This window comes from Salmo trutta, chromosome 1 (genome assembly GCF_901001165.1).
Source record: "Salmo trutta chromosome 1, fSalTru1.1, whole genome shotgun sequence".
In the NCBI taxonomy this organism is placed as follows: Eukaryota; Metazoa; Chordata; class Actinopteri; order Salmoniformes; family Salmonidae; genus Salmo; species Salmo trutta.
In genome coordinates, this window is record NC_042957.1 from 73,985,498 (window position 1) to 73,998,820 (window position 13,323).

At 49.9% G+C, this 13,323-nt stretch overlaps 1 protein-coding gene across 1 annotated transcript in view; it reads left to right on the plus strand.

The window, feature by feature from the left end:
- LOC115207442 (protein HID1-like) overlaps positions 1-13,323 on the plus strand; it is an 86,401-nt gene that overhangs the window by 18,651 nt on the left and 54,427 nt on the right. Inside the window, exons 3-4 of the mRNA XM_029774519.1 lie at positions 8,791-8,961; positions 12,007-12,123. Coding sequence (XP_029630379.1) covers positions 8,791-8,961; positions 12,007-12,123 — 288 coding nt within the window. The remainder of the gene's footprint in view (positions 1-8,790; positions 8,962-12,006; positions 12,124-13,323) is intronic.

Sequence of the window (13,323 nt, forward strand, 5' to 3'; positions counted from 1 at the left end):
CAGGACAAACTGTTGAGACTGGGGGGCTCTCTAATGGAACATGACAGACTGTTGAGACTGGGGGGGCTCTCTAATGGAACAGGACAGACTGTTGAGACTGGGGGGCTCTCTAATGGAACAGGACAGACTGTTGATGCTGGGGGGTCTCTCTAATGGAACATGACAGACTGTTGGGACTGGGGGGCTCTAATGGAACATGACAGACTGTTGAGACTTGGGGGCTCTCTAATGGAACAGGACAGACTGTTGAGAGTGGGGGGCTCTCTAATGGAACAGGACAGACTGTTGAGACTGGGGGGCTCTCTAATGGAACAGGACAGACTGTTGAGACTGGGGGGCTCTCTAATGGAACAGGACAGACTGTTGGGACTGGGGGGCTTTCTAATGGAACAGGACAGACTGTTGATGCTGGGGGGCTCTCTAATGGAACAGGACAAACTGTTGAGACTGGGGGGCTCTAATGGAACAGGACAGACTGTTGAGACTGGGGGCTCTCTAATGGAACAGGACAGACTGTTGGGACTGGGGGGCTCTCTAATGGATCAGGACAGATTGTTGGGACTGGGGGGCTCTCTAATGGAACAGGACAGACTGTTGGGACTGGGGTGCTCTCTAATGGAACAGGACAGACTGTTGAGACTGGGGGGCTCTCTAATGGAACAGGACAGACTGTTGGTGCGGGGGGGCTCTAATGGGACAGGACAGACTGTTGGGATGGGGGGCTCTAATAGAACATGACAGACTGTTGAGACTGGAGGGGCTCTAATGGAACAGGACAGACTGTTGGAACTGGGGGGCTGTAATGGAACATGACAGACTGTTGAGACTGGGGGGCTCTAATGGAACAGGACAGACTGTTGGAACTGGGGGGCTCTCTAATGGAACAGGACAGACTGTTGATGCTGGGGGGCTCTCTAATGGAACATGACAGACTGTTGAGACTGGGGGGCTCTCTAATGAAACAGGACAGACTGTTGAGACTGGGGTGCTCTAATGGAGCAGGACAGACTGTTGGGACCGGGGGGCTCTCTAAAGGAACAGGACAGACTGTTGAGACTGGGGGGCTCTCTAATGGAACATGACAGACTGTTGAGACTGGGGGGCTCTCTAATGGAACAGGACAGACTGTTGAGACTGGGGGGCTCTCTAATGGAACATGACAGACTGTTTAGACTGGGGGGCTCTCTAATGGAACATGACAGACTGTTGAGACTGGGGGGCTCTCTAATGGAACAGGACAGACTGTTGGTGCTGGGGGGCTCTAATGGGACAGGACAGACTGTTGGGCTGGGGGGCTCTAATAGAACATGACAGACTGTTGAGACTGGAGGGGCTCTAATGGAACAGGACAGACTGTTGGAACTGGGGGGCTGTAATGGAACAGGACAGACTGTTGAGCCTGGGGGGCTCTAATGGAACAGGACAGTCTGTTGAGACTGGGGGGCTCTCTAATGGAACAGGACAGTCTGTTGAGACTGGGGGGCGCTAATGGAACAGGACAGACTGTTGAGACTGGGGGGCTCTCTAATGGAACAGGACAGACTGTTGATGCTGGGGGGCTCTCTAATGGAACAGGACAGACTGTTGAGACTGGGGGGCTCTCTAATGGAACAGGACAGACTGTTGAGACTGGGGGGCTCTCTAATGGAACAGGACAGTCTGTTGAGACTTGGGGGCTCTAATGGAACAGGACAGACTGTTGGGACTGGGGGGCTCTAATAGAACATGACAGACTGTTGGGACTGGGGGGCTCTCTAATGGAACATGACAGACTGTTGAGACTGGGGGGCTCTCTAATGGAACATGACAGACTGTTGAGACTGGGGGGCTCTCTAATGGAACAGGACAGACTGTTGAGACTGGGGGGCTCTCTAATGGAACAGGACAGACTGTTGAGACTGCGGGGCTCTCTAATGGAACATGACAGACTGTTGAGACTGGGGGGCTCTAATGGAACATGACAGACTGTTGAGACTGGGGGGGCTCTCTAATGGAACAGGACAGACTGTTGGTGCTGGGGGGCTCTAATGGAACAGGGCAGACTGTTGAGACTGGGGGGCTCTCTAATGGAACAGGACAGACTGTTGGTGCTGGGGGGCTCTAATGGAACAGGACAGACTGTTGAGGACTGGGGGGCTCTCTAATGGAACAGGACAGACTGTTGAGACTGGGGGGCTCTCTAATGGAACAGGACAGACTGTTGAGACTGGGGGGGCTCTCTAATGGAACAGGACAGACTGTTGGGACTGGGGGGCTCTCTAATGGAACAGGACAGACTGTTGGGACTGGGGGGCTCTCTAATGGAACAGGACAGACTGTTGAGACTGGGGGGCTCTAATAGAACATGACAGACTGTTGGGACTGGGGGGCTCTCTAATGGAACAGGACAGACTGTTGATGCTGGGGGGCTCTCTAATGGAACAGGACAGACTGTTGAGACTGGGGGGCTCTAATGGAACAGGACAGACTGTTGAGACTGGGGGCTCTCTAATGGAACAGGACAGACTGTTGGGACTGGGGGGCTCACTAATGGAACAGGACAGATTGTTGGGACTGGGGGGCTCTCTAAATGAACAGGACAGACTGTTGGGACTGGGGGGCTCTCTAATGGAACAGGACAGACTTTTGAGACTGGGGGGCTCTCTAATGGAACAGGACAGACTGTTGGTGCTGGGGGGCTCTAATGGGACAGGACAGACTGTTGGGATGGGGGGCTCTAATAGAACATGACAGACTGTTGAGACTGGAGGGCCTCTAATGGAACAGGACAGACTGTTGGAACTGGGGGGCTGTAATGGAACATGACAGACTGTTTAGACTGGGGGGCTCTAATGGAACAGGACAGACTGTTGGAACTGGGGGGCTCTCTAATGGAACAGGACAGACTGTTGATGCTGGGGGGCTCTCTAATGGAACATGACAGACTGTTGAGACTGGAGGGGCTCTAATGGAACAGGACAGACTGTTGGAACTGGGGGGCTCTAATGGAACAGGACAGACTGTTGAGACTGGGGGGCTCTAATGGAACAGGACAGACTGTTGAGACTGGGGGGCTCTCTAATGGAACAGGACAGTCTGTTGAGACTGGGGGGCTCTAATGGAACAGGACAGACTGTTGAGACTGGGGGGCTCTAATGGAACAGGACAGACTGTTGGGACTGGGGGGCTCTAATGGAACAGGACAGACTGTTGATGCTGGGGGGCTCTCATGGAACAGGACAGACTGTTGGTGCTGGGGGGCTCTAATGGAACAGGACAGACTGTTGAGACTGGGGGGCTCTCTAATGGAACAGGACAGACTGTTGAGACTGGGGGGCTCTAATGGAACATGACAGACTGTTAATACTGGGGGGGCTCTCTAATGGAACAGGACAGACTGTTGGTGCTGGGGGGCTCTAATGGAACAGGACAGACTGTTGAGACTGGGGGGCTCTCTAATGGAACAGGACAGACTGTTGATGCTGGGAGGGCTCTCTAATGGAACATGACAGACTGTTGGGACTGGGGGGCTCTAATGGAACATGACAGACTGTTGAGACTGGGGGGCTCTCTAATGGAACAGGACAGACTGTTGAGAGTGGGGGGCTCTCTAATGGAACAGGACAGACTGTTGAGACTGGGGGGCTCTCTAATGGAACAGGACAGACTGTTGAGACTGGGGGCCTCTCTAATGGAACAGGACAGACTGTTGGGATTGGGGGGCTCTCTAATGGAACAGGACAGACTGTTGATGCTGGGGGGCTCTCTAATGGAACAGGACAGACTGTTGAGACTGGGGGGCTCTAATGGAACAGGACAGACTGTTGAGACTGGGGGGCTCTCTAATGGAACAGGACAGACTGTTGGGACTGGGGGGCTCTCTAATGGAACAGGACAGATTGTTGGGACTGGGGGGCTCTCTAATGGAACAGGACAGACTTTTGGGACTGGGGGCCTCTCTAATGGAACAGGACAGACTGTTGAGACTGGGGGGCTCTCTAATGGAACAGGACAGACTGTTGAGACTGGGTGGCTCTGATGGAACAGGACAGACTGTTGAGACTGGGGGGCTCTCTAATGGAACAGGACAGACTGTTGAGACTGGGGGGCTCTCTAATGGAACAGGACAGACTGTTGGGGCTGGGGGGCTCTAATAGAACATGACAGACTGTTGGGACTGGGGGGCTCTCTAATGGAACAGGACAGACTGTTGATGCTGTGGGGTTCTAATGGAACAGGACAGACTGTTGAGACTGGGGGGCTCTCTAATGAAACAGGACAGACTGTTGAGGCTGGCGGGCTCTAATGGAACAGGACAGACTGTTGAGACTGGGGGGCTCTCTAATGGAACATGACAGACTGTTGAGACTGGGGGGCTCTAATGGAACAGGACAGACTGTTGATGCTGGGGGGCTCTAATGGAACATGACAGACTGTTGGGACTGGGGGGCTCTAATGGAACAGGACAGACTGTTGATGCTGGTGGGCTCTAATAGAACAGGATAGACTGTTGATGCTGGGGGGCTCTAATAGAACAGGATAGACTGTTGATGCTGGGGGGCTCTCTAATGGAACAGGACAGACTGTTGTTGCTGGGGGGGGCTCTCTAATGGAACAGGACAGACTGTTGGTGCTGGGGGGGCTCTCTAATGGAACAGGACAGACTGTTGGTGCTGGGGGGGCTCTAACAGTACAGGACAGACTGTTGATGCTGGGGGGCTCTCTAATGGAACAGGATAGACTGTTGGTGCTGTGGGGCTCTCTAATGGAACAGGACAGACTGTTGGTGCTGGGGGGCTGTAATGGAACAGGACAGACTGTTGGTGCTGGGGGGCTCTCTAATGGAACAGGATAGACTGTTGGTGCTGGGGGGCTCTCTAATGGAACAGGACAGACTGTTGGTGCTGGGGGTCTCTAATGGAACAGGACAGACTGTTGGTGCTGGGGGGCTCTCTAATGGAACAGGACAGACTGTTGGTGCTGGGGAGGCTTTCTTTCAAAATAGGCCATAATCACTGTCACTCGTGAATTATTCACGTTTTACAGGTGTAACATCCAAATTGTATCTGCGTGCCAATCATTTGATCTCAATCAGCTTCATGGGAATATACATTTAGATCTTCTTGAATTACTGTGAGTGACTTAAGAGAGATGATGTTAACAAACTACACTGAACATTAATATAAACGTAACATGTAAAGTGTTGGTCCCATGTTTCATGAGCTGAAATAAAAGATCCCAGAAATGTTCCATACGCACAAAAATATTATTTCTCTCAAATTATGAGCACAAATGTGTTTACATCCCTGTTAGTGAGCAAGATGATCCATCCACCTGACAGGAGTGGCATATCAAGAAGCTGATTAAACAGCATGATCATTATACAGGTGCACCTTGTGCTGGGGACAATAAAAGGCCATTCTAAAATGTGCAGTTTTGTCACACAGCACAATGCCACAGATGACTTTGTTCTAAATGTTCCATTGCCATACTAGCTGGCAACGTTCTTATCTCTTGCTCGCTAGCTAGCCAACTACTGCTAACTTATAGTCACATCAAGAAGTGCAGCCAGAATAACAGCAAAGTAGCTGCATTTGCATGTGTTTAAGCTGTTTTCTAGAGACATTTATTTGGATACATCCATAACAATAAGCTAATGAGGTGCGGTTTCGCCTGGCATAGAAAATGTGCTCTCTGGTCAGGACCCTGTTGTTCAGAGGAGCTAGCCAACAACACAGCTAACACAATCACTTCAAACTGAAGCTGGAAAGACTGCAAACTAGCTGCACTTCATTTCGTTTGACCTGTTTTCTAATGATAGTTATTTATATATATCCATAAAAATGATGCTGATTCATGATTTCGACTGGCTTAGAAAAGCTGCCTGCCTCTCTGTCTCATTCCGACTCCCTACACATTAATTACTATTGGACAGCTGGAGATTGAATTTGAATATTGAAACAATGTTGCAAATGTCGGAGAGACAGACAACAAGGTTTATACAAATCTCCGCTTTGAAAACTAAATGTTACTCTAAAAGAAATGTGAGATAACGTCTAGATGCTTTTTATATTGGAGATCAAGTTGATAAATTGCCTGGCTGGGCTGATGAAACAGTGGATTGCACAGTCAGATGGAACAGAGTAAATAGGCATTTTAACGTCATAGAATGCGGTGTTCTGTAACTTCATGGCAGTGTACTGTAACATCATGGCAGTGTACTGTAACATCATGGCAGTGTTCTGTAACATCATGGCTGTGTACTGTAACATCATGGCAGTGTACTGTAACATCATGGCTGTGTTCTGTAACTTCATGGCAGTGTACTGTAACATCATGGCTGTGTTCTGTAACTTAGTGGCAGTGTTCTGTAGGCACAGCATGAAAGAAAACAGAGTGGAACAGAGTGGAACAGAGAGGTGCTACCAGAACTAGTCCAATAACAATCACTTGTTTTCCTTGGCAAAATGTGCTGCTATTTTGCGTCCTGATTAACACGAGCCAGACATAGACTTCAACCTGCTGGAGTGGATAGTTTTGGAAGGGTTATTTGCTGAACGAAAGAAGTGTTGATTCATTAAAAAAAATTATTTGTGCATGTGATGAATTGAATATTAGTATGACTCAATGTAATGTACTAAACATTGCTGATGTGATTAATGTCATTTCTCTGTGTACTGTATCTGATCATGAGTGACTGTGTGAGTCATTGCCAATATTTACAATGCCCAAGCCATATCTCTCCCCCAGGCCATCTCTCCCCCAGGCCATCTCTCCCCCAGGCCGTATTTATAACACCAAGGCCATCTCTCCCCCAGGCCGTATTTATAACACCAAGGCCATCTCTCCCCAGGCCATCTTTACCCCAGGCCGTATTTATAACACCAAGGCCATCTCTCCCCCAGGCTGTATTTATAACACCAAGGCCATCTCTCCCCCAGGCCGTATTTATAACACCAAGGCCATCTCTCCCCAGGCCGTATTTATAACACCAAGGCCATCTCTCCCCCAGGCCGTATTTATAACACCAAGGCCATCTCTCCCCCAGGCCGTATTTATAACACCAAGGCCATCTCTCCCCAGGCCATATTTAAAACACCAAGGCCATCTCTCCTCAGGCCGTATTTATAACACCAAGGCCATCTCTCCCCCAGGCCGTATTTATAACACCAAGGCCATCTCTCCCCCAGGCCGTATTTATAACACCAAGGCCATCTCTCTCCCAGGCTGTATTTATAACACCAAGGCCATCTCTCCCCCAGGCCGTATTTATAACACCAAGGCCATCTCTCCCCAGGCCGTATTTATAACACCAAGGCCATCTCTCCCCCAGGCCGTATTTATAACACCAAGGCCATCTCTCCCCCAGGCCGTATTTATAACACCAAGGCCATCTCTCCCCAGGCCGTATTTAAAACACCAAGGCCATCTCTCCTCAGGCCGTATTTATAACACCAAGGCCATCTCTCCCCCAGGCCGTATTTATAACACCAAGGCCATCTCTCCCCCAGGCCGTATTTATAACACCAAGGCCATCTCTCCCCAGGCCGTATTTATAACACCAAGGCCATCTCTCCCACAGGCTGTTTTTATAACACCAAGGCCATCTCTCCCCCAGGCCGTATTTATAACACCAAGGCCATCTCTCCTCAGGCCGTATTTATAACACCAAGGCCATCTCTCCCCCAGGCCGTATTTATAACACCAAGGCCATCTCTCCCCAGGCCGTATTTAAAACACCAAGGCCATCTCTCCCCCAGGCCATCTTTACCCCAGGCCGTATTTATAACACCAAGGCCATCTCTCCTCAGGCCGTATTTATAACACCAAGGCCATCTCTCCCCCAGGCCGTATTTATAACACCAAGGCCATCTCTCCCCAGGCCGTATTTATAACACCAAGGCCGTCTCTCCCCCAGGCTGTATTTATGACACCAAGGCCATCTCTCCCCCAGGCCGTATTTATAACACCAAGGCCATCTCTCCCCCAGGCCGTATTTATAACACCAAGGCCATCTCTCCCCCAGGCCGTATTTATAACACCAAGGCCATCTCTCCCCCAGGCCGTATTTATAACACCAAGGCCATCTCTCCCCCAGGCCGTATTTATAACACCAAGGCCATCTCTCCCCCAGGCTGTATTTATAACACCAAGGCCATCTCTCCCCCAGGCCGTATTTATAACACCAAGGCCATCTCTCCCCAGGCCGTATTTATAACACCAAGGCCATCTCTCCCCAGGCCGTATTTATAACACCAAGGCCATCTCTCCCCAGGCTGTATTTATAACACCAAGGCCATCTCTCCCCCAGGCCGTATTTATAACACCAAGGCCATCTCTCCCCCAGGCCGTATTTATAACACCAAGGCCATCTCTCCCCCAGGCCGTATTTATAACACCAAGGCCATCTCTCCCCCAGGCCGTATTTATAACACCAAGGCCATCTCTCCCCCAGGCCGTATTTATAACACCAAGGCCATCTCTCCCCAGGCTGTATTTATAACACCAAGGCCATCTCTCCCCCAGGCCGTATTTATAACACCAAGGCCATCTCTCCCCAGGCTGTATTTATAACACCAAGGCCATCTCTCCCCCAGGCTGTATTTATAACACCAAGGCCATCTCTCCCCAGGCCGTATTTATAACACCAAGGCCATCTCTCCCCAGGCCGTATTTATAACACCAAGGCCATCTCTCCCCCAGGCCGTATTTATAACACCAAGGCCATCTCTCCCCCAGGCCGTATTTATAACACCAAGGCCATCTCTCCCCCAGGCCGTATTTATAACACCAAGGCCATCTCTCCCCCAGGCCGTAGAAAAGCTGGTGCAGGCAGCAGAGTCAGGATGCCCCTTGGAGAAGGAGAAACAGATCGTTCTGAACTGTAGTCGTATGCTGACCCGCATCCTGCCCTACATCTTTGAGGACCAAGACTGGAGGGGCTTCTTCTGGTCCACTGTGCCTGGTGCTGGAAGAACTGGGGTGAGTGGCTTCTTCTGGTCCACTGTGCCTGGTGCTGGAAGAATTGGGGTGAGTGGAGGGGCTTCTTCTGGTCCACTGTGCCTGGTGCTGGAAGAACTGGGGTGAGTGGCTTCTTCTGGTCCACTGTGCCTGGTGCTGGAAGAACTGGGGTGAGTGGAGGGGCTTCTTCTGGTCCACTGTGCCTGGTGCTGGAAGAACTGGGGTGAGTGGCTTCTTCTGGTCCACTGTGCCTGGTGCTGGAAGAACTGTGGTGAGTAGAGGGGCTTCTTCTGGTCCACTGTGCCTGGTGCTGGAAGAACTGGGGTGAGTGGCTTCTTCTGGTCCACTGTGCCTGGTGCTGGAAGAACTGTGCTGAGTAGAGGGGCTTCTTCTGGTCCACTGTGCCTGGTGCTGGAAGAACTGTGGTAAGTGTAGGGGCTTCTTCTGGTCCACTGTGCCTGGTGCTGGAAGAGCTGTGGTGAGTGTAGGGGCTTCTTCTGGTCCACTGTGCCTGGTGCTGGAAGAACTGGGGTGAGTGGCTTCTTCTGGTCCACTGTGCCTGGTGCTGGAAGAACTGTGGTGAGTAGAGGGGCTTCTTCTGGTCCACTGTGCCTGGTGCTGGAAGAACTGGGGTGAGTGGCTTCTTCTGGTCCACTGTGCCTGGTGCTGGAAGAACTGTGCTGAGTAGAGGGGCTTCTTCTGGTCCACTGTGCCTGGTGCTGGAAGAACTGTGGTAAGTGTAGGGGCTTCTTCTGGTCCACTGTGCCTGGTGCTGGAAGAGCTGTGGTGAGTGTAGGGGCTTCTTCTGGTCCACTGTGCCTGGTGCTGGAAGAACTGGGGTGAGTGGAGGGGCTTCTGGTCCAGTTTTCCTGGTGCTGGGAGAACTGTGGTGAGTGGAGGGGCTTCTTCTGGTCCACTGTGCCTGGTGCTGGAAGAACTGGGGTAAGTGGCTTCTTCTGGTCCACTGTGCCTGGTGCTGGAAGAACTGGGGTGAGTGGAGGGGCTTCTTCTGGTCCACTGTGCCTGGTGCTGGAAGAACTGGGGTGAGTGGCTTCTTCTGGTCCACTGTGCCTGGTGCTGGAAGAACTATGGTGAGTAGAAGGACTTCTTCTGGTCCACTGTGCCTGGTGCTGGAAGAACTGTGGTAAGTGTAGGGGCCTCTTCTGGTCCACTGTGCCTGGTGCTGGAAGAGCTGGGAGGAGTGGGTGGTTGTTCTGATCCACTATGCCTGGCACTGGAAGAGCTGTGGGGAGTGGGTGGTGGGTGTGTGGGAGTAAAAAAGAGGAGTATACTGTATGCAGAGTTGGCTAGGGTTTGAGATACACTTACAGCACAGATGTAAGATCTTAATTTGATCACCCTGTTGCAGAATAACGTTTTTGCATTGCAGGAAATGTTTAATTTGTAGTGTATTTATGGTTTAAAAAGGCTTCTGAAATGTATAATTTCTACTTTGCAAATTTCAGACTTGATTCTCCCTTATGAAAAATATATCAACCCTTACAAACATGTCCATTAATTATAATCCACATAATAATTCACATTTCCTGTTGCTGCAGGATTATGTTCCTGCTGTAGTAAACTGGCTCAAATGACCGTAAACCCTTATTATAATCGGGCGGCGTGATTTAATTTGCGCAATGCTTTTGCACTATGAAAATGTTGCCCGTAGTCAGATTTCAAATGATAATCCCTATGGCTGCAGATCAATGTAGGCTAACCTCTTATTGCAGCTAACACCCACATAGCTGCTGCACGCGCCAGTGTTTTGTCCCATATTTGACAGATACTAGCCTGGTCTCAGATCTGGGACCAGGCTAGACAGACTCTACCCACTGTTCCATTTTACAAACGCTTCATGGAAGATGTTAGTAAAAATACCAGTCCTGTTAATTTGTCATCTCAACATGAATGAGTCTTAGATGTCTGTAGTCCCTGCACTGCAGCCAAGTGAGACTGGTGGATATGTGGGAGGAAATTGGCTTCTGTTGATCACAAAAAAATGTAATACTTCATTCATCTGACTAATTAGTTTCCTCATTCCAGTAGATGGTATGTTTCATCCATTGTACACCATGGTTGTGTTCATTTGGGCACACAACATTTTTTTATTGGACAAGTGTAGGTAGTCCCTGGCAGTTCTTCAATCAGCTGCCTAATGAACACAACACAGTAATACATCATGATGATGAGAGAAAATCTCCCAGGTGCATATTCTACCTCTCCTGATTACAATATTTGTTTCGTCCTACATGGGAAGATAAGAGGAACTAGCATCCTAAAAGTTCAGTAGAACTCTAGTTCCTCATTAGACATTCAGAAATGTCAGGATGCTTTGACACACAATGAATTCCAAAGTTTCTGGGTATACTTTTCATCAGAATGAAAATAACATGAAAATGAAAGTTGTTGTCAGTGCTGTTACCAAAAATGTTTCTGTTTGCTATAGAGGGTAACAAAGTGTTGAGGGGTTTAATGTTGTCCCCCCATCCTCCTGCCCCCCACCCTCTCATCCTCCTGTCCACCCTATCCTCCTGCCCCCCACCCTTTCATCCTCCTGTGCCCCATCCTCCTGCCCCCCACCCTCTCATCCTCCTGTGCCCCATCCTCCTGCCCCCCACCCTCTCATCCTCCTGTCCACCCTATCCTCCTGTCCCCTCCATCCTCCTGTCCCTCCCAACCTCCTGCCCCCCACCCTCTCATCCTCCTGTCCACCCTATCCTCCTGTCTCCTCCATCCTTCTGTCCCTCCCATCCTCCTGTCCCTCCCATCCTCCTGTCCCTCCCATCCTCCTGTCCACTCCATCCTCCTGTGCCCCATCCTCCTGTCCCCTCCATCCTCCTGTCCCCTCCATCCTCCTGTCCCTCCCATCCTCCTGTCCCCTCCATCCTCCTGTCCCTCCCATCCTCCTGTCCCTCCCATCCTCCTGTCCCTCCCATCCTCCTGTCCCTCCCATCCTCCTGTCCACTCCATCCTCATGTGCCCCATCCTCCTGTCCACTCCATCCTCCTGTGCCCCATCCTCCTGTCCCCTCCATCCTCCTGTCCACTCCATCCTCCTTCACAGACAGATGAGATGGATGATGATGAAGGAGCTCGTCCACTGGCTGAGTCTCTGCTCCTGGCCATGGCCGACCTGCTCTTCTGTCCTGACTTCACTGTGAACAGCCACCGGAGAGGACCTGTGAGTACTCTCATCGGATCCAGTGCTTATTCATTTTGATTGAACCTTTATTTTAGCAGGGAATCCCATTGAGACCAAGGTCTCTTTTGCAAGGGAGCCCTGCAGCTTAACAATTACACAACAATTACCCAATCACAGCAGCATAGGAAATACACCAAGAAAATACAAAAACACAAAACACAATGATAAAAAACAACCACATTCCTCAGTAAAGAGGTCTTGAAGTGGGGCACTGAGAAAAATGTTTGTCTTGTGAGCGAAAACTTGAACCTTGTGAGAATTTTGTGCAACTTCCAGTGCGCGTTTACAGTGAACACTAAGGCTGTTTTAGAGGTAGCTAACAGGCTGTACCCTTACAGTTTTAGAGGTAGCTAACAGGCTGTACCCTTACAGTTTTAGAGGTAGCTAACAGGCTGTATCCTTACAGTTTTAGAGGTAGCTAACAGGCTGTATCCTTACAGTTTTAGAGGTAGCTAACAGGCTGTATCCTTACAGTTTTAGAGGTAGCTAACAGGCTGTATCCTTACAGTTGTAGAGGTAGCTAACAGGCTGTATCCTTACAGTTTTAGAGGTAGCTAACAGGCTGTATCCTTACAGTTTTAGAGGTAGCTAACAGGCTGTACCCTTACAGTTTTAGAGGTAGCTAACAGGCTGTACCCTTACAGTTTTAGAGGTAGCTAACAGGCTGTACCCTTACAGTTTTAGAGGTAGCTAACAGGCTGTATCCTTACAGTTTTAGAGATAGCTAACAGGCTGTACCCTTACAGTTTTAGAGGTAGCTAACAGGCTGTACCCTTACAGTTTTAGAGGTAGCTAACAGGCTGTACCCTTACAGTTTTAGAGATAGCTAACAGGCTGTACCCTTACAGTTTTAGAGGTAGCTAACAGGCTGTACCCTTACAGTTTTAGAGATAGCTAACAGGCTGTACCCTTACAGTTTTAGAGGTAGCTAACAGGCTGTACCCTTACAGTTTTAGAGGTAGCTAACAGGCTGTACCCTGACAGTTTTAGACGGTAGCGAATAGACTGTATCCTTACAGTTTTAGAGATAGCTAACAGGCTGTATCCTTACAGTTTTAGAGGTAGCTAACAGGCTGTACCCTTACAGTTTTAGAGGTAGCTAACAGGCTGTATCCTTACAGTTTTAGAGGTAGCTAACAGGCCGTATCCTTACAGTTTTAGAGGTAGCTAACAGGCTGT